We start from the raw sequence: 26720 nt of genomic DNA, 5'->3' as shown, positions 1-26720 counted from the left end.
CTTGTGAGAGCTTTCAGAAAACATAAGTTTATACAATATGTAGAGTAACATATGGGCCATTAATAAGTATGAGGCCAATGGTATGAGACATGCAGGCATTTGGGGTGGGATCCACAGTTTTGCATTAGGTGCTTTCTGCCCCATACATGCTGCCAAGGGAATCAAAATCCATTGGAAGTATAATCTGGACATCTTGTAAATTGGGCAAGTGATCAGGGAGTTGTGGCCCTGCTCTCTTCTCTCTTCGAGAGCAGCAGCACAACCTTCCCAGGATTTCTCCTGGGGAAGGCAGTGAGAAAGCTCAGAGAAAGAAGAGAAAACAATTCTTATCTCTATTTGCTGTTCTTGTTGTTTGGCACATGTGGAATGTGTTATGGAGGTTGTTTAACAAAAGTGATTTGTTAATTGGCCACTGGTAATGGTTGTTTGGATTGATTCACCAATTAGGTCAAAGCTGTGTGGTGACTGTCTGAAAGGGTCACGAGTTTCTCTTTAGTAGTATAGTTTAGTATAATAAATCACAGAATCACAGAAATGCTAGGTTGGAAGAGACCTTTAAGATCATCGAGTCCAACCCATGTTCTAACACCTCAACTAGATTATGGCACCAAGTGCTACATCCAGTCTTTTTTTAAACTCTTCGAGGGATGGCGACTCTACCACCTCCCTGGGTAGATGATTCCAGTATTTGACTACTCTTTCTGTAAAATACTTCCTCCTTAATTCTAGCCTGCATCTCCCTTGGCGCAGCTTGAGACTGTGTCCTCTTGTTCTGTCTGTTGTTGCCCAGAGGAAGAGACCGACCTCCAGCTCACCACAGCCACCCTTCAGGAAGTTGAAGAGAGTGATAAGGTCACCCCTGAGTCTCCTTTTCTCCAGGCTGAACAACCCCAGCTCCCTCAGTCGTTCTTCATATGGCTTGTGTTCTAAGCCCCTCACCAGCCTCGTTGCTCTCCTTTGGACACACTCAAGCATCTCAACATCCCTCCTAAAGTGAGGGGCCCAGAACTGGACGCAATACTCCAGGTGAGGCCTCACCAGTGCTGAGTACAGGGGAAGAATGACCTCCCTGCTCCTGCTGGCCACACCGTTCCTGATACTGGCCAGGATGCCATTGGCCTTCTTGGCCACCTGGGCACACTGCTGGCTCATGTTCAGCCGACTGTCAACCAGCACCCTCAGGGCTCTTTCCACCTGAGCTCTGTCCAGCCACACCGTTCCTAGCTTATATCGTTGCAGGGGGTTACTGTGGCCAAAGTGCAGGACTCGGCACTTGCACTTATTGAACTTCATCCCATTAGATTCTGCCCATCAATCCAACTGTTCCAAGTCCCTCTGCAAAGTCCTCCATCCCTCTAACAGATCAACACACGTTCCCAGCTTAGTGTCATCTGCAAATTTGCTAATTAAGGACTCTAAACCCTCATCCATGTCATCAATAAAAATATTAAACAGAACTGGCCCTAGCACAGATCCCTGACGGACACCACTGGTGACTGATCGCCAGCTGGATGCAGCACCATTCACCACCACTCTCTGGGCCTGGCCATGCAGCCAGTTCTGAACCCAGCAAAGAGTGCTCCTGTCCAAGCCACGGGCTGCCAGCTTGTCTAGGAGTATGCTGTGGGAGACAGTGTCAAAGTCCTTGCTGAAATCCAAGTAAACAACATCTACAGCCTTCCCTGCATCCACTAGGCGGGTTACCTGGTCATAAAAGGTGACAAGGTTGGTCAAACATGACCTACCCCTCCTAAATCCATGCTGACTGGGTCTGATACCCTGGCCATCTTGTAAATTTTGCGTGATGGCGCTTAATATAAACTCTTCCATTATTTTGCCAGGTTCTGAGGTTAGGCTGACCGGTCTATAATTACCAGGATCTTCCTTTGTACCTTTTTTGTGAATGGGTATGACATTGGCCAGCTTCCAGTCATCCGGAACCTCACCAGTGAGCCAGGACTGTTGGTAAATCATGGAGAGTGGCTTTGCAAGCTCGTTTGCCTGCTCTCTCATTACCCTGGGGTGGATCCCGTCTGGTCCCATAGATTTATGAATATCCAAGCATTTCAGTAGTTCCATGACTGCCTCCTCTTGGATAATGGGGGGACCATTCTGCTCCCTGTCACCATCAACCAGCCCAGGCGGGCAGGTGCCTTCAGGGCAAGTCATCTTCCCACTAAAAACTGAGGCAAAATAGGTATTAAGCACTTCTGCCTTTTCCTCATCTTCAGACACTAAGTTCCCTCCTTTGTCCAATAAAGAACAAAGGCTGGTCTTACCTTTCCTTCTACCATTAATGTATTTGTAAAAACATTTTTTATTATCCTTTACAGAAGTTGCCATTCTAAGTTCAAACTGAGCTTTGGCCTCCCTATTTTTTTTTTCTGCATGCTCTAGCAGCCTTCTTGAATACTTCCTTAGACACCTGACCCTTCTTCCAACGCTGATACATCCTCTTTTTATTCTTAAGTTATTTTTTTATCCTCTTTAATATAATATAATATAATATAATATAATATAATATAATATAATATAATATAATATAATATAATATAATATAATATAATATAATATAATATAATATAATATAATATAATATAATATAATATAATATAATATAATATAATATAATATAATATACTTAATAAAGCATTTGTTCAGCCTTCTGAATCATAGAGTCAGAGCACATTATTCCCTGGCTGGGGGCTGTCCAGCATCGACAGGGAGTCACCATGACCCCCCATGTCAGGGCTGCAGGCAGGGCCCTTCCCGTGCTCCAGCTGTGAGCCTGGCTTTAGTGAGCAGGTGAAACTGCACTTGTATTTTGTTGGGAAGCAATGAGGGATGAAGACGTCCTGTCCCTCCCTGTACTTCTTGTTTCCTACTCCTTGTAAGAGCACAGAAACTTTCTGACCACAGCACAACAGTGTCGTTCCAGCGCTGAATGCCTGGGCTATCAAAGAGGTGACATGGTGCTGCACAGAAACAGGGACCCTGTGCTTTCACCAAGCACAGAAAAAACCCTGTGCTTTTTTCCAAGCAGAAAGGAGGCTGCTGTTTCAACTTGCAGCCTCCTTTCTCTTAACTAAAAGTCTAGAGGACAATGAGGACAATCATCATTCTTTCTTGCTTTGGATAAACAGGAGTGGGAAATTACATGCAAACTTTCTCAGGCTGTGAGAAGGACTGAACCCAAGTCTCCCACAAGTTGACTGAATGCTTTTGTTATCCAGTGAGTGGTGGCTGCTCCTTTCTCTTTTGAGACAAACAAATTGCCCACATCAGCATTTAGATGAGAATCTGATCCTGACAACAATATTTGGAGGGTAGCACATAGGTGGAGTCATGCATCATATCAGTCAGAGACTTAGAGCTCAGGACAGAGAGCTGCAAAAGGAATTAGAATTCTTTTGAGACTTTCCAGTCAAAGAAGTACATGCCCAGAGATAAAACTGAAAGACAGTATCTATGGACCTGAGTCTTACATTTTCATGGCAAAGCTCCTCTCTAGTTCTACTTTAGCTATGAAAGGCCTTTATTTGCCACAGTTTGTGCATTCATATTGGCACAGATATTTGGATCTTTCAGTTAGGATGAATTGATACATAGAATCACTGATTTTTTTTCTCATATTTGATCTTGTGAAAGTAAGATTTTTAAAAAAGAATATGACATGTTTTTATTGCATTTTATGTTTTATATGCATACTCAAACATATCAGGAACTTTGGGACAAAACTAATCTCTGATGTGTTGGTGATGTTGTAGCCACTGTCCTTCCAAAATGCAGGATGCCCATTAACAGATACTCACTGAAGAAAGAGTCTATGTCAAAATAGGCTTATACATGGAAATATTCTCTGTTCCTTAAAAAAGGAATAGAAGGAAGCAAAAAAGTGTTCTTCATTGACAGAATTCTTTAACTGTCTCTTCAGTTTTATGTAAATTATTGTTATTTTCAGGATCTCAGTGTTAAAATTTTTATACAGTGGAAAATAGAAGATACATAACTGATTATTAGTAGATTAAAAATAAGTTACCCATGAATACATGGGTAAAAAAAAATAAAACGAACATGCAATTACTAGAGCTCTATTTATTAATACTTTCTCGCCAAAAAACACTTGGAAACAAATTGGCAGAAAACCAAAACTCCCTGCAAGTGCAAGTAAGAGACAACAAAATTACCACAACCTTGAGTTCATTTTAGCTGTGAATAGTTAAAAAAAAAAAGAAAGAAAATCCAACACAAAAGTCCTTCTTTCAATATGTTTATTCTTTCTTCATTGTGTGCTTTTCCCCTCCACTTAAAGACAAGCATTTGAAAAATCTTTATCAGCTAAATAGTTTGGAAATACTTCATACTTTTCAAAGAGAAACACTTAGATTACACACAAGATTCATAATTCCAATCTAGAACTGCAATATTTAATCAACTTTTTCACTTAGAGCAATTATTGTTTAAAGAACCTCAAACACTATCAGTGGTTTATGTCCAGCTTGAATCTTGGTCTTATGTGTGTTTCTATAAGCTTTCAAAACTTTACTACAACCAGAGATGCAGAAAGTTAAGTCTTTCTGTCAACTTTGTGTTCCCCTTCTCTGGAGGTGCTTTAGAAAGTTTATTTATATATTTTATATCATATGATTATAAAAAATGCCTGAGTTAGTCAGAGTTTCTTGCCTGTTTTCACTAAGATGAGCCAAAGGTTATCTCCTAGAGAAGTGCCTTCAGAGCAAAACAAGAATACAGTCAGTCTTCCCCTAAATCTTTTCCAGGTTCTCAAAATTTGCAGCTTGTAGGTTTCCTGAGTCAAAATTGATTATTCACAATTTAGAAGGCTTCAGGTATTCACCTTCCATTAGCTAGTTTAATTTTCATTAAAAAATGAAATTAAATGTTAGGTGGGAAATGTCAGGTTTCACGGGAACGTGTGGTGAAGAATTTCCACCATGTAATTACCTATAGTGTATGCAAGATCCACCTCCTCTGTCCTGACTTGTCCTTTTCTGGGTATTTTCTAAATCTATGATAAACTTTCTGAAAGCAAAAGAAAATAGATCCACTACAGATTTACATTATAATAAAATTCTTTTCTCTGTATCATTTCCTAATACTTTCCAAAAGTTAGTGGTTTTTTGATCACTAAGTAAGTTTTGTCATGAAATTTTCTGTTATAAACTGGAATCCAAGTCCTGACTCATTACTGTCAGCTCAGACCATTTATTTTATATTTTCCCTATGAACTCATGGGGGAAAGGAGAGCAAGGCCATGTCCTTTGTACATCAGTCTGCATTTACCTTGTTAAATTTCATCTATAATTTTAATCCCCAAGTACATAGTCCCACAAAGTTCTTCTGCAGTTCTGCAAAGGTAACTCCATCATTACAATCCCATGCCCCTTGGTTTTGCCATCAAAATTTGTCACCTCTCTATACACCCTTGCCAAATCAGAGAAGTTTCTTAAGTCTGTGGCAGTCAGCTGTCAAGAGCATCTGTGCACTCATGCAGAAAAGGGAGAAAAACCACAGAGATAGCAGAGCTACGGAGGAGAACAATGAAACAGTCAAGGTTTGAATTATTTGGTCATGCATTCATCGGAGTCCAGATTCCAGGAGACTGACAAGGGGAAGATGTGATAAAATCACTCTTTTGGAAAAAGTCATCTCTAAGCCATGATTTTGTTCATGAAGTAAAATTCCTGCAAGGTATATCAGTTGATAATATTTTAATGGGTTTAGATTTTAATACAGTTTAACCAAGTTACACTTAAATCAATTTAGAACCTCTCTAACAAACTTAAGTGAAGAAATACATCACAAAGTAGCTGCTTTGTTGTTACTTTCACAGCAGAACTACTAAAGCAGATTACAGGTATTGCTACCAGGCACACTTGTCTAGAGTACATAAGAAATGAGACAACTCAACACACTGCACTGTCACCAGAAAGACACGTGGACCCGCAGCAGTCCTTCAGTATGCTTCATTGCGACAGACATGGAGGCAGAAATGCTCTCACAATCATTCATTACTTTTTATTTATTTACATGCTAATATGCTAACACACAGGCACTGCTCAGAAATGCTGTAGTACTTACCACAGTCAGACCCTCCTTCTAGCAGACCAGAGCTAGCCTGGGAGCTTTGTGTCTTGGGTCAATAAATTCTGATGCTGCTGGACATATGGACATGAGGAGGATGTATCAGATACAGCTGCTGCCTCTTGCTAATGCCTGGCTCCTTGAGCTTCCCAAAGTCAGCACATAGAAGGATGGCACAGAAGGTACAGGAGCTAAGAAATTCCCAAGCTATATAAAAGTACTATCACAAAAATAGTGCTGCAAAAGTGCTTTTTGGAGCAGTGCCTAGCACACAACCTGCAGATAACAGAGCATGAGAATTGCTGGGGAGGGACATAAGCAGGAGCAGTTGTGATTCAAAACAATTGGTTTGTACCACAGCCATTTTTTGCATCACCCCAAAGCTGTGCCACTCCAAAGAGGAAGAGAGAGTAAAAGAATCCAAGGCTGTTTAAATTTTTGAAGAACTGTTCTGGGATACTCTTGGTTTCTGCATATTAATGCAACCCTTTCCTGGCAGCCTGTGGGCTATATGATACATTCAGCACTGCCTCTGCATGCACGCTATACCAGCTGGGTCTGTTTTCATATTTCAGGTAGCACTTGATGTGTGGCCTGCCAAAGGCTCCTGAAAGGTTAAGCTCAGCTTTGACAAGGGAAATTACCTCATATTAATCATTCTCCCAGTTTTTTCTCTCTATCCCCTGCTGTAGTTTTTAGCACTGAAATAACAACATAATTGAAATGCAAATAGATGAGACAGAAATTAGTAAAAACACCTATCTTCTTTTAGTTCTTTGAATTTCCAAATAAATGCAAAAACACCAAGCAACTTAGAAAACAGCTAGTACTTTGGACCAGCTTATATCATGGTAATGTATTCCCACTGAAAATTAAGAAACCATTTTCCAAGGCCACCTTACTTTGCTGCTGGCTCTGTGCTCTGAAGTTAACAGCACAGTTATGCACTCTGCTACCAAATTCAGATTATCATTTGAACTATGTCAGCAGACAAAACATCATCACTAAAAGCTGTTCATGAGTTCATTAATCAGAACCTATTTCTAAAGTGCCAGAACCTTTGTTAACCCATTGTGAATTTTGCGATGAAAAGTTGTGGGGTTTTGGTGAAGTAAAATTTCAGGGAACCTCTTTAAACGCAGTGGTCTTGGGAGCAGTGAGGAATCACAGGTGACTGTACTGAATGCCTGAGTGGAACGCTGCCCTCTCTGTCCCCTCCTATAGTATGCCCATTGTTGATAAAGGCTGTCTTCCTTTTGTTGGTGTTCATTGTGGAGAGAAATGCACTAGTTATTTACTGGTGAAAATGAGATGGCAGTAACAAGCAGTGGAAGACAGTGCTGTTTTTCATTTTGCATTGATGCCCCTCTGCACAGGCATGCATTTCTCACATTATTCTTCTCAAAGCCTTTATTGTTCTGGCTTCCTGTAACAAAACAAGCTGGTGATGGCAGCCCCATGAAATCCCATTAGCATACTGAGAGCAGTGTATTACAGTACCAGGCAATAGAATAAATGCAGAACAATAAGTATTAATAGGGAATGCATTATCCCAAAATGGAACAGCAGCTCTGTACTGAGTGCCAGTTCTATGAAGGTGCCTTCTCCACTGCTTAAAAACAAACAAACAGCATTTTTAGGGTTCAGTTGCATGGTCAAGTAAAATATGGCCAGTTTAAACCAAGGAAAACAGAGATGAAAAAGGTGTTGTGCTACACATCCAGGTGCAACCATCCCTCTCTCCCTGTTCATGGACTCTAATTTTAATGTCTTTTGACTTCCAGATATAGAAAACTTATTATTTTTTGATATAGAGATGTAACTGGACCTTACAAACAACTGAACTTACTTTAGAGTCTTATTCTTTGCTTGGCCAGCATCAATGGCAAGCGTGTGATGGCAGTCTTCAGAAGACAGGTTGTCTTTAAAAGAACCAGTGCTCGTGAAGCCTGAACCAGAAGGAAAATTGTTGGTGCATAGCCAGTCAAGCACCAGTCTGCTAGGGATGACCAAGAAGACAGCTGGCACATCAGCATATACTAACACCTCAGTATGCCCTCCAGATAATGAGAGGGCATTTACAGGCCTGTCCCTTCCCAGGGACAGGCCTGTAAATGCCCTCTCCTTATCTGGTCTTGAAGGCCTTGAAGTAAAGGTAGGCACAGCAGGCAACTGCAAGACACTCTTGGGGAAAAAGGGACAATCTTACTAGCATAAGGAACAGCTCTGCAGAGGAATTGACATTTACCTTTGCCTCAGACAAGGACTGTAAAAGCCTCTTCAAAAATGTAGATTCCTACTGCATGTCAAATACTGGTGTGTTCAAAGGTGGGAAAGCAGCCGTGTATTTCCAGAAGGAAAAGGATAACTAATCTGAAAGACTTTTAAGAAAAGCTGTCAAACACTATAAAACAGCAAATCAAACTATGTATTGGCATACTGTTTCTGTTGAATAATCACTTTCTAGTTTTAAATACAGGCTTTAATTCTAGAAGTGAATAGAGAGTTCAGATTTTTTTCATTAGGGTTTCTGTGTTAGTAACTTGCTAGTAAAATGTTAGCAAATGATATGAACTATAATTTTCTCTCAGAAATGGTTTAATTTTTAAGCAGGTCTGTGGCTTGTCAAGAAGATGCCACAGTGTCTTCTGTAGGGCCTTCTGGTCTGCAGACCAACAGGTCTACAGTTAGTTCTGGGCAGTCTCTCTGCAGATGAGCAAAGGAGTAAAATATTAAATGAGGACCTCACAATGAAGATTTCTCCTAGGGCAAACATTTGCAAGTTTGGTTGTGTGGCTGAATACAGCTGCAATGCATCGCCTCAGGTCTTAATGCTAGTTCATGTTACTTGGTGTACTCTTTTGTATTTTCCTTTGTAAAATTCAAATATTAAATGGGGAAAACATGAAAAACAAAAGAAAAGAGGTGATGGTGTGAGGTATTTTTGTTTCATCTTTCCAAATAGATTAGGCTGCTGTGACATGAGGAAAAAACAAGGTCTTCATGAATTAGGCCAAATATGGGAATGAGAAAGGAGCATGAACATCTTCAGAAGTTTAGGAGAAATATTCTGTTCAGGAGTTCAGACTGAAGTCAGACAAAGGTTTGAAGTTAAGAGAGAAAGCTGCCACACAGAAAAGGATCCAGACTGTTCTAGTTTGATTTAAGCTTTCATGCAGCTCTCCCTTACCCCACAAGATGATGATTACATGATAAGCATGTCAAACAGCAGATACAGGCCTCATTATATGAGCATGGAAGAACTTCTTAGGATTCCCCTCCTTAGGGTATCAAAGAGGATCACATTTCAGAACCTAGAAAAGTCCATTTTGGTTGTCAAGTATAGATAAGAGTGCAAGAGATTTTTAAATCACGTAGATCTGCAAGATCTCTGCTTCACCTAGTACTCCATAGCACACACCAGAGAAAAAACTCTTTCCTCTTTAAAATGGAGAACATTCAGTACAACAGATGAAAAATGTGGTTGACCATAGGGTGGGAACATGTGAAATTACCATTATTACCACTATATGCTGCTCTAGAATCCTTAAACTCCATTTGCTCAGCAACACGTGTTTAGGAAGATTCAAGAATAGTTATCTTAGCAAAGACAGCATCTGTCCCTAACTCCAAAATAAATGCTGAAGTATTCTTAGCTATAGAAAACTACAAGACAGGAAATTCTGTCATGTTTCATGATGATAATTCCTTAATTAAGAGATGGGAGGTGTTAACAGTGTTTTTCAAAGAAAAGGCCCTAGTAATCCATCAAATGTGGTGGTATTAATGTATCCACACAGAGTGTGAGAGGAATGTGCTAAAAATGTCATAGCTATGGGGCAATTGATTGCATCACCTTTGGAATTACAAGCACTGTGCTATGGCTTTTCTCGCTGTATTACTGTGCACATGCATTAGATGCCATGAAGATCTATGAAACAGAAATTACTTCATGTTCAACCACCTACTTCAAACTGCTGCCCTTGTAAGGCTCTCCTCAAACAACCTTGAAGTTGCTTCATTTCAGGAAGCGCAGACGCAGTGCAAGGTCTGGGTGAAATTATTTTTCCCTCAACTGCTTGGAAGTTTTCTTTTCACACAGTGGGCTCATGCTTTCTAAATTGTTAATGGTTGTTGTGAGGTGAATCCTGGAAACATTACACTTGAACATGAAAAAAGGTGTGCATTTTTTCATACTAATCTCATATTATTCAATAGTAATGGCATAGAAGCTGGTTCTGAAAGTTTAGTTTAGATTAAACTGACCTTTGAGACTGAGTGTTAATTAAAATTTAAGATTTCAAAATATATGTATATAGCACAAAAATTAAAATTATTAATGTGATACACAACATTCTATGTGAGAAAACCATTAACTAATATTTTAATAAAGTACATTCATTTCTAAATCTCCATAAGAAAACCTTATTACAGCAGTAATCCACTCTGTAATACCTTCCCCTAGCACTAAAAGCAAACTGGATGAAAATAATTTCAGAGTTCTGTGTAAACATACCTTCCTTTGAGATGGAGCATATTGAGTTTTACGACTGAGCTTCATTTATAACTAGTCCACAGAAGATCTCAAACAGTCGGACAATTACTGCCCTGAAAACAGATGTGATTTTCCAAAGCAATGCTTTTCAGATGTAGTCTTACTTCTCCTTCAGATCTAATAACAATACAAAATGATCTATTCATCTTTGAAAAAATAGATTAAAAGGATTGTCTGCAAGTCATGCTGTTGACTGCATGCACTGAGGAAATTCTGTCAAGTTGCCTAAGTAGCTCCTAGTGTCGTGGTCAGATTGGTGCTCTGCTGTGTAAAATCCTACTGTAAAAAATGCTTCCTGTCTCACAGGCCCTATGCTGGGATCTAGGATAGCCTTTAGAGATCTAAGATAATCTTTGGCTGTGTAAACATAAATTGCAGTCCTCAGAAAAGTCAGTCAGCTCTTGCTTAAATCTGGAAAGAACTTAAATTTACAGCATTGCACTGGCCTTACAGCTAACCTTTGGTCATTCCTAAAACAACTGGGAATCCCTGGCAGTACGACACAGCACTGTCAGTCTCGTGTGCAAGCCCCACTGATTTCAAGTGCCCAGATCTTAACCCAGGGTGTTAATGCAATCCAAGTTGAGAGCACATCTTCTAGATGGGGTGCTGCAAAAGGCATGGCCATTGCACTGCCCCCAGATGTGCCAGATGATGGAGAGCATGCATACTGCTTTTGCTGCTTATGGAAAATCTCTTTCAGTTTTCATCCCTACTTGAGAAGGTCCTAAACTGTATATCTTATCCCAGATCCCTCCCTCCTCTTCTGTCCCCTGCCCTGGTAAGAGAGGGACTTCTTTATTCTTGGGTTTTCCTGTTGTGGATCCACTTGCTGTTGGATACATCAAAGCAAAGTAGGGACAAATAGTGAGTGTGAATGTGTCCATCTGTCATACTGAAACTACTCCCTGTGTATTGACATCAGACATTTTATCAAATGACTATTTAATGTAAAATACACCTTGTGGGAAGAACAAGGCAGGCTGTCTGCTCCAAATTCCAATTGCAGGTTTCTAAGGTATGAATAACTTAAAGGAATTTGATTACAGTGACCTATATTCAGACTGTTCATTCAGTTATATCAGTCCAAAACTGCACTGCAGGATGTCTGGTGCCATATGTTGCTTTCCTGCATGCCAGTCAATGAGGCAGTTGGTAAGGTACTGCACTTCCAAAGTGCTTCTCCTGGGAAAAAAGAAGGAAAGAAGGTGGGAAGAGGGAAGGAAGTGGCGGAAGGAAGGAAGTGGCAGAAGGAAGGAAGTGGCAGAAGGAAGGAAGTGGCGGAAGTGGCGGAAGGAAGTGGCGGAAGGAAGTGGCGGAAGTGGCGGAAGTGGCGGAAGTGGCAGAAGGAAGTGGCGGAAGGAAGGAAGTGGCGGAAGGGCGGAAGTGGCGGAAGGAAGGAAGTGGCGGAAGGAAGGAAGGAAGGAAGGAAGGAAGGAAGGAAGGAAGGAAGGAAGGAAGGAAGGAAGGAAGGAAGGAAGGAAGGAAGGAAGGAAGGAAGGAAGGAAGGAAGGAAGGAAGGAAGGAAGGAAGGAAGGAAGGAAGGAAGGAAGGAAGGAAGGAAGGAAGGAAGGAAGGAAGGAAGAGAAGTGGTGGGAGGAAGTGGCGGAAGGAAGGAAGTGGCGGAAGGAAGGAAGGAAGTGGCGGAAGGAAGTGGCGGAAGGAAGTGGCGGAAGGAAGTGGCGGAAGGAAGGGGCGGAAGGAAGGAAGTGGCGGAAGGAAGTGGCGGAAGGAAGGAAGGAAGGAAGGAAGGAAGGAAGGAAGGAAGGAAGGAAGGAAGGAAGGAAGGAAGGAAGGAAGGCGTAGTGAGAGTCCTATGTATTAAATAAGTGGGTCCTTATGGAGAGAGTCCCTGTAAGATCTATGTGTGGGTCTGAGTTGCTCCAAACGAGCTGCAGCTGCCAAGTCCTTAGTTGGGCAGCAGCTGTAGCTTGTGAAGGTAACTGGAATAAATAGGGGTGGGTCGAGAGCCCAGGAGGAGCCCCTGAGAAGACACATGAAGAACTGTGCTGCAGAGAAGAACAGCTTGGTACAGCATGGGACTTAAGAAATATGAATACAATAGGAAGGAAGGAAGGCTGGCTGCTTTTCACATGTTTTTTTTTTTTTTTTTTTTTTTTTTGCTTTTCATCACCAGTTTGTGAAAGTCCAAGTTAGATACCCATTACATCATCACAGAATTACTGTGGTCCTGCACAGGCTAGCAGACTTACTACTGCTCTTTTAGCACAGGTAGATATTGTGTTCTTGGGCTGTCTGCCCTCCCTGACAGCTTTCAGTTTTTAATGCAGTTTAATGTATGTTTAGTCAAAGACTGACAAGTGAGGATTCCTCTCTCTGATTAGAAGTCCATCCATTGTGAGAGAGTGGGGTGTGTTTGTTTTTGCTGAAATCAGATCACTCTTTCTGTTTCTACAAAGTGTGTTTGTTACAGCATTCCCTGCTTTAGTTACCTTTCTTTTTTCCTTTTCTGTAACTGTTCTGCTTTGTTTGAGATCTTTTTTCTAATTTTATCCAAAGTAAACTGAAACATATTGCAAAACATAAATAAAAGTCCTAAGTGGAATTACATTTCCAGAAATTTACAGGTCTGTTTCACATCCAAAGATGAGAAGGCAAGTATGAATAATCTTTGAAATGTAGCATGAAAACCTGCTAAACTCTGTGCCAAGCCACCAGCACTTTCAATAATATCAATATTGTCCTAACCTGTCAGAGGACTTCACTCTGACTTTACACCAGCTAATTGTCCTGTGGTTCTGCTAATTGTCCCTGTGGTTCTGCTGGCTCACCAGGGTTTCCACATCTCACCAGGGTTTTCTCAACTGCAGAAAATTGTCACTAAATCTCTCTGTAACATCTGCAGAGGTCTCCAATAAGATACACATTTGTATAGAGCTCTTCCAGTCATTTATTGCACCCATTCCCTCATTCCTGGGAAGTATAATGTTGGAATCACTCCTTTATTCCCAGAAACACATCAAAGTAATGTAAGTAATGTATGCTGTGCAGAGGTGTTGGAGGAAGAGCTGCAGTCCAAGAAAACTCTAGGAAAAAATGCTGCAATTGCTACTCGTGGCCTTGTCCTGTTTTGTTATTACACACCTCTCTTGCAGAGACAGCCAACACATTTGGTGGGGCAAGGCAGGAAGAGGTCACTGAGATGCACTTTCACTAACTTCAAAAAAATCTCAGGTTGCTTCGCTGCCAGCTTCTCAGGGGAACAATGCAGAACCCCCCACTGTAAATGAATTATGTTTTCTAAGATAAAGCAATGATGATTCCCAGTAATTAGGAGAAATATACAGTGTGTAAGTAAAGTTAATATTTTAATTAAGTGCTTTTTTGAATAGTGACTAAAAAGTAATCTCTGAAAGTGTTTGTTAAAGAAAGGAAGTCTCTTATGTCTGTCAAATGCCAGCATTTTTAGCTAAGGCAGCATTTACACTAAAATCTGTTATTTTTATTGTTATTAGCAGCCTTTCCTTGGGTCCCAAGCTTTCCATAAATTTCTCTTTCTACTTGTAGGAATTTATAGGAAATCAAAACTCAAGACATTTTGAGAAAACAAAAAGTATTAGCATTTTTTAATAATTAAATTATATGGAAAGTTAAACATCATTTAAGTTCTAGAACTATTCTAAATAATCCTGCATATTGAAGCTGAGGAAGGCATTATAAATTAGTCCTAGACACAATATACTTGCTAAGTTTAATTTTTTATAAATTCATATTTTCTCAGAAAGTACAATCAAGCAATCTGTCTTACTTTCAACTCAGCAGATTATTTTAATCTCTTAGGGTCCTACCAAGAAAGAATTGTACAAATACTTCACCATGCATATTTACACAAAGCTTTGCTAGCAGCACCTCTGCATCTACAAAGAGCATTGTTTCACAACTCAGTTTGGGAATTTTATTTTCCCTTCATCCAACAGCAGTATCCTCAAAAATAATGAATGTATTGGTCAGAGCTCCCACAGTTGTTTAAGAATACCACAAGTGCTTTATTACTAATTGAATAAATAGATAGCATGTGTCTTTGCTTCAGCAGCCTTTATTTATTTTATGGACATTTTTCATCAACTTACAAACACTTTCTGTTTGAAATGCTACATAATTGAATGTTCCCCATCTGGAATGTTAATACTCGGCATGAAGAAAAGGAAGTCAAAGTGAAAGAAAAAAAGTAATAACATTTCTTTGACTCCCATGTCAGTAGTACCAATTAGCCACATGAATTTTCCATCTGCTTTCACTGAAGAATACGTGAACAGCTGCATCCTACAGGAAGACAACCTGATGCAGCCAACAGAAACTGTCAAGCACCTGGTCATTTCCCGTCACCAGCTCCACTACTGCTGCAGATGTCAAATCACACTGGGTTTGCCAGCTAGCTTTATACAAACTCTGCTAAAAAAAAAAAAAGCCACTATTTTGCTTCCTCTTGGTGAAATCTCTTTCCCTATTGACCTCAGTGGCTTGTATTTATATTTTACTTTATGTGCATTGGATTGGATAGCAAAACGCTGTGTGTCTGGAAATTTATGGGCCTCACAGTCTCTAAACAATAAAGGCACCAAACTAATGCTGCAAATTAAAGAGAGATTAATGATTTCATTTGGCATGGTCTATCGCTGCTGTTAATTGGTAATATATATTGTGTTGGGCAGCTGCACCTAATCTATTTAGTTTCCTGAAGGAATATCTATCACTTTGCCCATATGTTTCACAGAATATCATGCGAACTTTCTCATTCCTCAAATTTATGAGGAAACATTATTTTAGACCCTCCTCTTCCCCACCACAGCACTCTCCCAGAAAAAGAAAATAGCTGTTATGGAGATGGATAACTTCAAAATGTCTGACTAGCTGCTTAACAGAAATGGAAGTACCAACGTTTTCAGATCTTTTGTGTGAAGCACAAAGTTTCTTGCAAAATACCTGGACCTCTTGCAACTGCCTCCTGCCAAAATTCTTGAGGGAATACCTTTCTCCTTCATTGTTGAAGCAATCCCCTTAATCCCATGGCATTGTTCAGCTCTCTGTCTGAATCAGTGGAAGGCTTACATGGAGATAAGACCATCTGTAGTGTTAGGCAGAGAGTGAGAATGCTTTCTGGAACTGTCAGGGGAACTAGATCTCTAATCTTTTAAAACTCAAAGATTGTGAACCCTGTAATTTTGACCTTTCTTATTGGGAGATTCCCTAACTGCAAAAACTGCCAGCCTTATTAAATTTGCTGATACCACACCTGGGGTCTGCAGAAAAGCAAATACAAGACCATTTAAAGACCATCCTTTAGAATGGTTTCTAAGATCTATATTCCTTCTAAATTGTCTTTCTGCCCAGTTTCTCCACTAACCATCTAAAACAACTGTTACAACATGGGGATTTTTATTGTACAGGCATGCATGCACTGAGAATGCAGCCAGGGCTGCTGACAGAGCTGTGCCCAGAAATAGGGAGGATACTTCAACAAGCTGTGCTCTGCAAAGGTCTCTGTTTCAAAGACTGTGTCTATGTTGTCCTCCCAAGCCATCAGCCAGCACAGACTCCTAAAAGCAGCAATGGTGCCCAGCAATCTGTGTGGAGCCTGGGCAGGTTCTGCAGGACAGCCTTACCGAGTTGTGCTGGCACAGCTGCATCAGTGCAAGCCAAGCTTGTGCCAGCCCAGCTCGCCCTGGGACGCGCAGCAGCAGCAGCCTCTTCTGACTGCCACTCTTGTGGCTTCCCACCACAAATGCAGTGCTGTCCCTCATTTCTACACAAAAGTTTGTGAATCTCCTGCACTTTCAACAGAGGGAATTGAAATAAAGGAGTCAGAACTACAACCAAATGCCTTAGCTAATTGTAGGTGCTCGTACCGTGAAAGCCACAGCGTAAATTTAAAGCATTTCAGGACACTTTGTGAGTTCTGGGTGAGCTGTTTCATCTCACTCCTGTCTTCACACCTGTCCCTCATTTTTTTTTCCTTTCACAGTTGACAGCTATGCCATTTTTGTGGTCTTAGCTCAAGAAGCTAAAAAACCCCAATTATTTTAATTCTGATTGATGATGTTTTAAGTAAAACTGAATAAAGAATGGGAAATGCATATGATTGATATTCAGCAAACTGAAGTTGTGATAGTGATTATTAAAATTCAGGACACCACAGAGATAAAAGCAAGTTATTTTATGGTATGCTTTTCTAGTTCTCAAAATATCCAAATATCCATTTCTATGAAAAAGCAGAGATAAATATAGATATATATATTTCTAAATATGTAACTTTTAAAGTTATATTATATATATATGTACATATATATAAATACATAACTTTTTAAGATAATGTCTGAAGCTAAAACTTCAGATATTTCTTAAGACATATTTATATCCTTGAAAACAATATAGATGACTAATTTTTGGATCTTGACCTATTAGGTTTTCTCATTATTATGAACTTTTTTAATCAAAATGTAGAAACATATAATTTCAAATGTAGAAACACACCTTCTTTCTTCATAATCCATTCTGTTGCAGACTATCTCCATTCTGTTTGTCTCTTTCAGGCAATTGCCTTCGTCAATAACTAAAACACAACAAAATTACACTTTAGATCTAAGAACATAAGATCACAATACGAGATTCTGTAATTAATTTTCATAGCTAATTTCCATAAGCCAAAGATTAAGCTTCAGCAGATATTCTTATTCATTATTGGAGCTATTTGTGCAAGATTTACTCTTAGCTCTTATTCAACACCTTCTACACTTGCCTTATCTGGATAAGGGGCTCCTGTTTCAAAAGATTTATAATAGGTGTTCTATTGTCTATGAAACCAGATCCTGATAGAGGCTTTTGAAAATCTGCATCTATTCAGTGATTTCCCAGCTCTAGCTTACCCTCCATAAACCCTTCCCAAGCACCTAGCCATTACTAGTATCCCATAACTGTGTAACTCTCTTTTTAAGGCTCTTTTAAGACGACAAAATCTCTGATAAGGACTCCTGGTTATCACTATAACCCCTGATGTAACAGCACCCCTCTACAACACACAAAGAAAGAGCCTTTTGAAAATTGTTTCAGGTTCTGCAGAGCATCCATTAGACAGACACATAAAGTATGTCATATATCCACACTGGATAGCACGAAAGAATGGGACATCATGGCAAAAGCAGCTCTTTTTTTTGGTGAGGGTCTGTCCAACTGAATAATTTGGTTACTTACTGACTCACTGGATGAAACAAATGCTGCAAAGCGAGGAATTGTGTCACACAGAAATTATGAACAATAATTCAGTTATAAACTGCAATACAGACAAGTGTATTATCCTGCACTGCTTTATTCAAAAAACAGAAGGACAGTGAACCTGTTGAGGGAAATTTATTTTTATTTCTTTCTGGTGTATAATTCCACCCATTTTGCTGTCTTTAAGCTCTTCACATTTTTTCATGTAGTAAAAGTTCATACTCTGAAGCATCAATCTGCATATGTGTCTAGATACACAGCAAAGCTCTTTTAATTCCATAATTGCCACTATATAAAACACATACATAAATATATGGCATCAGTCATCAATTTCTTGGGTGTTTCCCATCAAGTGTAGGGCTCCTCTGGGAGAAGTGTTGGACTAATGAGGAAACATTTAATGCATTTCTTATTAAATAGAATGTCTTTCATTTAACCCTTATGGTTGCTGCTAGGCCAAAGGAGAGCAGCAGCAGTTACACACCATCAGAGGAAGGTGGGTAAGAGGTGTTGTAATGGAAAATTTTGTATTCACACATGTGGAAATGTACCAGGAGAAAGAGAGACCAAACGAGAGAGAATGAGTGAGAAAGCAGAGGAAAAAGGAATACAGTGGTCATTCAAAGGGCAGGAGAAGCAGCGGCTGAGGGGAGAAAAGAGCAACTTATTAGCAGCAGACAGCTCTGAGACACTCCACTGGGGGAACAGCAAGTGCAGCTTCAAGGCACTGCTGTGAAAACCCTTGGCTGTGGTGTCAGTTTTGATGTGGCTCTGTCTGCGCCTGCTGCTGTGGCTGCTTGTGCTGCTCACATCCCTCCCACAAGCCTGGAGGAGAAGGCAAGCTTTGCAGGAGCACTGCGTATGTGTCAAAAAAACAGCCAACAGAGCCAATGGACCGAGCGAGGAGGGAAGGGAAATTTTTGCCTGTGAGGATACGTCAAGCCTTTCCCACCAGCAATTCATCGTTTAAATCACCAGAACAACAGCTTAAGCTCCTCCAAGCAATAATGTGCTGTGCTGTGGTGTGCTGTGCAGGGATTTAGAGTGTCTTGAGTACACAGGCTTGTGCCACAAATTGTCAGCATCAGTGAAAATGCGTGATGTTGGATTGGAGGATTTGTGCTAGTTCTGTGAGTAAAGCTTTATACAGGAAACTTCACAGCTTTATCATAAACATTTCTTAAGGGAGAAGGTAAAAAGATAGTGCTCAGTAACTAATTTCAGAAACTGTAAACCAAGAGAAGGGGAAAAGATACTCCATGGATGTCAAATATGTTCATATCAGTCAACCAGGTTTTGGGGGCTTTTTTCCAGCTTCAGCAATATAAGTAAAATAATTAAATAAGAAGTAAAATCAGCCGTTATAAATTAATTGTTCATTCTATTAATCAAAGCAGTGGGACCCACAGTATGACTTACCAACTACATGTAAATGACAGAATCTAAAAGAAGTCAAGTTAATTAAAAAGAGATGAAAATGTGAATTGATAGTTTTTCCATGGCTGCAATTTTTTCTTATCACTTCTACGCTTTTTATTGATGCACTCATGTGTAAAATAATGCTACTGCTTGAATCAGTCTTTCAAACTCTTTTCAAGTTCTGCTATGCACTCTAACCTTTAATGACAAGCACTTAAACAAAATGCACTGTGCCACTGGATTCACTGTGAACCTCTTAAGAGATTCTTCTGGTCAGAAAACTCTCTTGAAAACTTGACAATCTAGCCCTTTTTTTTAAGTTGTAGAGGAGCTACTTTAAAATCACTGAAGAAATCAAATTTAGGCAATTAGAGAAGCAAATCAGCAGAGGAAAGGTGAACAAAATTAAATGGTCAGTGATGTAAGTGATAGCATCTGTGATCATGGATACTTGATGTGAACTTCACTCCCCTTACTGCTGGCAGTACTTCTGTAAGATCACTAGAGATATAATAACATTTAAATACACATATTAGGACTAAAAATAATCTTAACATTTTTAATATGACTTCATATCACTGTAATGAAATAACTGAATATAAGCTATATCTTTAAAGAAATTTCCATATAACATTATTTCTGATGTGATCACCTAACAGCAAGTAGACAAAAGAACTGTGTCTAGATATATTTTTTTTCCTTGAAAGTAGTTAAGAGCCCATGTATTTAAGCCATAGCCCTGGTTTCATAGTCCTGAAACTAATTACAAATTTGATAAATAATTTTTTACTTTAAAAAATCCTCAAACCTAAAGCTAAACATGCAATCTTCAAAGCAGGCTTCAAAAACCCAAGGAAGAAATACTGGTGGTACCTATGCCCTTTTTCATTTCATGGGTTGGTGATAAAGGTGCCCACCTGAGATCCCTTCTCCCATCCCCCTGATGAGCGTGTCACATGGCATCTCTCACAGGACACTGCTTCTGTCAGCATTCCAAAGTGATCCACCTCCCTGTTCAATCCAGTGTGATCCACCTCCCTGTTCATCCCGGTGTGATCCGCCTCCCTGTTCAATCCAGTGTGATCCACCTCCCTGTTCATTCCAGTGTGATCCACCTGCTAGTTCATCCCAGTGTGATCCACCTCCTAGTTCATCCCAGTGTGATCCACCTCCCAGTTCATCCCAGTGTGATCCACCTCCCTGTTCATCCCAGTGTGATCCACCTGCCAGTTCATGTCTCGCCAGCCGCCTCAGCTGGGTCGGGAGCAGTGTCCCAAACAAGGCTGGGAGCAGCTCTGCCCCACAGGTCTGGCCGTGTGTCTGAGGCAGCAGCACTCCCCTGGGCACCCCAAGCTCGGAGTCTTCTCAAAGAGAGGGTTGAACCCACACCTCATCTCAGACATCGAGCAGACCAGCCCCCAGACTGCCGGATGAATGAGCTGACACTGCAGTTACATCAACGCCAAAATCCCTCACAACAAAACTAGACTCCATTCAATTTGAAGCAGAGCATGTGAAGTTTTCCTCTCTTCACTCCTGAGCCTCCAGACCTCCTTACCCGGGCTGTATCACACACTGTGTTGTCCTTTGGATGCACAGTCTCAAATAGCTGTGGTTAATCACTTGACTTTTTAAGTACTCCATCCATCACCCAGTGCCAACCCCAGGCCTCCAAAGTCAGCTTTCTGCAGCTCACTGGGATTATCACCCTCTTCGATCTTCCAGGGGAGCTGTTTCTGTGATTCTCACTCCAATATATTCCAATATAGACATGTCAGGCTCGTAAAGCCCTAAAACTTGATTTGTCTAAAGCAGATAAGCACTGTTTGAACAGGCACATGGGGATCTTTCACACCTATTCTTTCTGAAAACATTTTGGAGACAAAACACTTGCACAAAGCAGGAGAAATGTAGAACTGCAGTGACTTTGTGAGTGACTAAAAATAGCATGTCATGAGAACTTCTTTCTTTTCCCCAAGTTGGGTGAAAAGAGAGAAAAGTAATCATAAATGTGCTGCCCTGTTTTACCTGAGATATAGTCATGAACTGTCAAATCACACACAGAGGCTTTCATAAGATGCAAACCTACAACTCTCAAATGTATTTTAGGTCTTTGGTTTTGCTTTTGGGTGTGGGGGTTTTTTTCTGCCTCTGCTGATTCTCATATAAGAATAACGTTACATTTTTTATTCTTTGCAGGAAACAGCGATCTCTTAATTTTCAAATAATTTAAGAGGAATATACATGTTCATACAGCTTTTGTACTTGATTTTTCAACATCTCAGCCCTGATATAGGCACATGAAAAGATCTCCATGATGCTATCTCAAAGTACTTCCATTTAACGACCTCAGTGAAATCCTGCCCCATTGAACTTAATGATATTTTGAGGTACATTGCTATGGCATTGGAGTCCTTACCTATTTCCAGGGACAGCCTAGATTAATCTATCAACATATGTTACACTTTGAATCTAATGGATGAAAACTGTTTAAGAGCAAACTCAATGTCTCAGTTTTTCTGCTTGCTGCTGCAACTCTATTTAATTTAAGTCCTGCAGTATGTATTTTATAGGTGCCATACAATGCCAACTGAAGGTTACCACAATAAAGCAGGAAAAAAGATGAGGACTACAAAGACATTGGCAGTGTATTTTAATTCAGCTTTAAAGAAGCGACTTCTGCTTTTATCATCCTTTGTATTTGGCAAAGGTTAGAGTTTATCTGTTTCACAGGCCGCCAGAATGCTGAGTAGATCCTGCCATTGTCTCAGTGAACACTGAATTGCATATTAATTGAAGATCTAAGGCTCTACATCAAACAATAGAAGCGTAACCAAACATTGCAGACCTGGGACAGGAATGCCTCTAGAGCTAGATGGTAACGTTTGATTTAACAAGGCCCTTTAAATGTTTCCTTCAGAAACACTGCTAAATCCTTTGAAACTTTGACAGCATTTTGCTACTATCTGCAGCTAAGAATTATTTTCTGGAGATCAGTCCAGTGGGCTTACTCTGTGGTCACAGCCAAATGACCAGAGTTAGGAACAGCCCCAGCATGCTGGCTCCTAGGGCTGCTTGAAACAGCCCACCTGAGGTTAAACGCCTCACCCTCTGTGAGGCCTATGGACCATTCACACAGGTGTGCTCCCTCTGCTCCCTGATGGAAGGACAAATGAGTGAGGGCCCTGGGAAGAGCTGCCTCTCATCCTTCTAGGAGGTGCATGAGGGCAGAAATCAGCTGCCAATGGAAACCAACCAAGTGGCATTTGTGCACTGCTTGAATAAACAGGTGAATTCAGTCACACTGTAATGCATTAAGAATTTCTATCAGATGCAAAAAAGAACACATCTCCTGGATATCATAGTATTTGTACATACATAAAATAGAAAGAGGCAGACAGAATTGAGCATTTCTCCACTGAGATACTCTAATAATATAATGTGTATCACTAGAAGTGGAAAAAAGGAATAATGCCAAAGTATTTAATGGATTCAAATCCATACAAAAATTGGCCTCATAATGATGACAACATATTTGAGTTTCAGAAATTGATCAAAGCTGTTTATTTGAACAGATTTATTCTTTTATGGAAACTTGCATTGGGTCTGGGCCCAGCTTTGCTCCTCAGTCCTTCTTTTACAGTGCTCCTGATCTAAAGGACAGAATTCCTGAATTTTTAAGTTTTTGTCTTTATCTGTGACCCCTCTCAAGTGTGATCTGTTTGTTCAACAAAGCATTGTTATTTAAATGCCCATTTAAACAATAGATATCACTGGCAATAGTGAGTATCACTGTGGCTACTTAAGTCCCCTGCTTTAGAAGAGTCACAAATGGAGGCTACAATGTGGATATGATATCTTAATTGCATGCTAGATACCAGCACCTCTTTCAGGATCTGACTCGACCTAACTTTCCTCTGTGTACTCTCTGCCATTCACATAAGATATCTTGCTGAACAGATTCCTACACATTATTTTTCCTCATTACCTTTTGAGGTATTGCAATGTAAAAGGTAAACAGTGCATAGATGTAGAAGATTTGCAAGCATTAATGATTAATAATAACACACGTAGCTTTAATGAACACTCTTCTAGCAGAGAATGGATGATAATCTTCAGCAAGCAATGGTGTAATTTTAGATATGGTCTAGAAGTCCAGGAATCAGACATTTGAGTAGGAAGTAGCTTAAAGCACTACGTATCTACCATAATTTTAGACTCTGAGTACTGTAAACTGCAGCCAGGAAAATTTGCATCCCAGTGTTGGATATCATCCAGAGAAGATCGTCAGGCTCCAACAACTTCTTAGAGACTTACCATAGCAACTTCCATCTCTACATCATCCATAAAGCTGACTCTTTCCTTCTGCCCAAACTCTGGGGATGCACTCACAGATATTTCCACATAAATACACAGGGCACCTGATGCCTGCAAAAAATTGGTAAACTAAAAGATCTTAGGGCTGTATATCCGTATTTAGTAATCAGACTGTAAGTGACAGAGTTTTATTGAATTTTTATTTCTTTTCTTGTGGGCCTGCCTATAACTGATGTGTTGCAGAGACTGTCCTGCAGTTACTGAAGCCAAAACAATGAGATCCTAAGTTTGACAAGTCATTTCTTACCAAGTGCCTCCTCTATATAGTTAAACACATAAAACTTGTGATTCTAAGACATAGTAATAAAAATGGGGAAAAAAAATCAATATTTTTTTTAATTCTATGAGATAAGGGAAGTAAATTCAATGAGCTAAGGCCTACTGTGAATAGAATCTGTACACTTTCTCCTATTACTATAGCAAAATTATTTTGACTGCTGTCTATATTTCATCAAATTCTTCCAAATGCTGGTTTACTTCATAGTTCCTGTTTACAAACACTAGCATTAAACAGGCTATATATTCTAAATAAATCACACTCAGTGCTGTTGTTGAAATGTTCAGTTCTATAAACAATGAAGTGTGTGCAAGAATATCATCCCTCTACAAAAAAAAAAAGTTGTAATATAAAAACTTGAGTTCCTGAGATAGAAGATACTATTTGATACTATTAGCCACATATTCAGAGGTGACTAACAAGTCCCACCCTGATCCAAGATCTGACAATAAAAGTACACTTCCCAGCTAATTCTTCCAAAACAAATTACAATTTCAAAGGCAAGAGTAGCTCCATTCACCAAACAGGTCACCTACAAGACTTGTCAGATGGAAGAAAACATAGCAATGAAAAGCATGGCAAAATGGAAAATATTTTTTTTTCAGAAGGTGATATGTACACAACAAAGTCAATTGGAACATATATTAGATTTTTTCCCAGAGTTTCACGGATATATTGCCACACAAAATACAAACAAGAAAAAGACTGTATTTAGTCTCCACTATACTTTTTTTATTCCCTCATTCACCCCTACACTTATTCAGTCATGATATTCCAGTCACATATCTTAAAAGCCACTAGTTATGTACTGGAACCCTCTCTTCCACTCATACAAAAAAAGTGAATTGCTTTGCCAGTTTGGGGATAATGGTTATATAGAAGCCCCGCTTGCACCAATCTGCATCCAATATATTACCTCTTATTCAGAAATTGTTGTCTTCCTCCTGTTAACTTCCTTGCAAAACATATTAAAAGTGCCTCTCATTCTTGTATACAGCCACAAAGTGCAGATGGGTCTTTTCAAAGAAGTGGTCACCCTTACTTAATTACCTGTGAAGTTACACAAGCTAAGCTAATAAGGCTAATTGAGTTTTTTAAGAAGGGATCAGTCTACTTATCTAAATATCTGCCTGTCTTCTAACAACGGATGGACATAATACAGCAGTCACAGATTTTTTTAAGTTCTCATATCCTCAAAATACTTCCATACAGTATTTTTCTCAATGCTTCCCTATCAAACTTCATGACATGAACACAGGGCATTTCCTATAGAGCATGGTCATATTGTTGTAATTGGGTTTGTAACAGAAACTCTTGTTTGGCAGCACAGTACGTACTGATTTCCCATCCCACATTTAGAAGACTGAGAATTTGGGTCTATTGGTTAAAAACTAGATGCAGATATCCGGGACTCGCCCAGATTTTGATTTTTTTTCTTCTTTTCTCTTTCTTTGTTTTTCAGCTACATATGCGCACTGGAATACCCAGCATGCCTGTTTCATTATAGTTCCTCCCAAAGAGGAGCTCTAAAGAGGCATTTCTTTGGCTGCTGAATGCCCTGTATTTTCTCTCTTCACTAATCATGCATACTGTGCAATGTAGAGTTTGAACTGCTAAGCATAGTGTGATTCACTTTCTTATGTGAAAAAAAAGCAGGACTGTTGCACTTCACATCAAAATCGTGAGTTTGTAACTGCTGGGACTTTTAATGATTGATGAGAGCTTTGGCATAGTTTCTGTTTGGAAAAGAGGGCTTTGAACTGGTGGATAAAATACCAAGAGGAGGGACTTACATAATGGGCCCATCTCCCCTAATCTCCTCACCAAAGAATACACAAGGAAGAAAAACAAGGAGTCCCTTGTAACTCTTGCAGTGATGAGCGTTGCATTTAATGTATTCAGTTACTTATTAGTAGGCCAATATAAATCTAGCACAACAGTGTGCAAAGTCAGCAGGGGGTCTGAATCCTGATGTTATTTTTCCCACCACTGAATAAATGATCCCAACCACCAGCTTCAGAAGCTCATCCTCATTAGTATGTATGAAATGAGCGGAATAAGCACTGAGAGATTTATATTGTTCTGTATTCAATTTAATTAATAAGAGACGGTGCAGATTTCTGGAGGAAAGAAAGAGGCAGTGTCCATAGATTACTGTTCACCTTTCATTGTTCTTAGTGATAAAAATCTATCACAGCATGGCATCCTTAAAAAGTACACTCATCATTTTCTAATCCTACTGGCACTCATTAACCAGACCTCTTAGCAACATGCATATTATAATCTGCCACCATCACTAAGGTCACTGTAGAGTTCTCATTACAAGCCCTCTACTTAGAAGGTTTTATAACTCTGATAGAAAATTTAAGGATAACCAAGCAGTACTTTCTGCTGTAGTCTTGCCTTCTTAAATTCTGGACAGGTCCAACAAAAAAAGAGCCACATAAACGCCAAACAAAACCAAACCAACCAACCAACCAAAAAACCCAAACAAACAAAACCTATGACTACATGTTGGTGTCAGACACTGGCCTGATAGCAATTACAACAGGCAAATCAATGTGAAAACTGTTCCTAAGAGGCATGAATGATAAATTCATTTAATTAGCATGAAGTAGATTGTGGAAGGTGGGGTTTATGTCTTATCTGACATACACAAAGAGAACACCAAAATCAGGATTTGAGCTTGAAAATTGCTGTCTCGCTATGCTGAAGTCAGCTACAGTTTAGCTACTGATTCAAGCAAGACCAAGACTTGAA

The 26720-nt window shown here is 39.7% G+C and overlaps 1 protein-coding gene across 1 annotated transcript; it reads right to left on the bottom strand.

Annotated features, from left to right (window-relative positions):
* Positions 1-1026: 1026 nt before the first annotated feature.
* ENOSF1 (enolase superfamily member 1) lies at positions 1027-20352 on the bottom strand (the record flags this gene model as incomplete). Its single annotated transcript, XM_064736798.1, is given in 3 exon segments — positions 1027-2464; positions 7952-8051; positions 20277-20352. Coding segments are annotated over 3 exon segments (1614 nt in total), but the record flags the coding sequence as incomplete, so codon positions are not given.
* Positions 20353-26720: the final 6368 nt, after the last annotated feature.

Source organism: Zonotrichia leucophrys, chromosome Z (genome assembly GCF_028769735.1).
Source record: "Zonotrichia leucophrys gambelii isolate GWCS_2022_RI chromosome Z, RI_Zleu_2.0, whole genome shotgun sequence".
In the NCBI taxonomy this organism is placed as follows: Eukaryota; Metazoa; Chordata; class Aves; order Passeriformes; family Passerellidae; genus Zonotrichia; species Zonotrichia leucophrys.
This window is presented reverse-complemented; position numbering and strand designations above follow the sequence as displayed.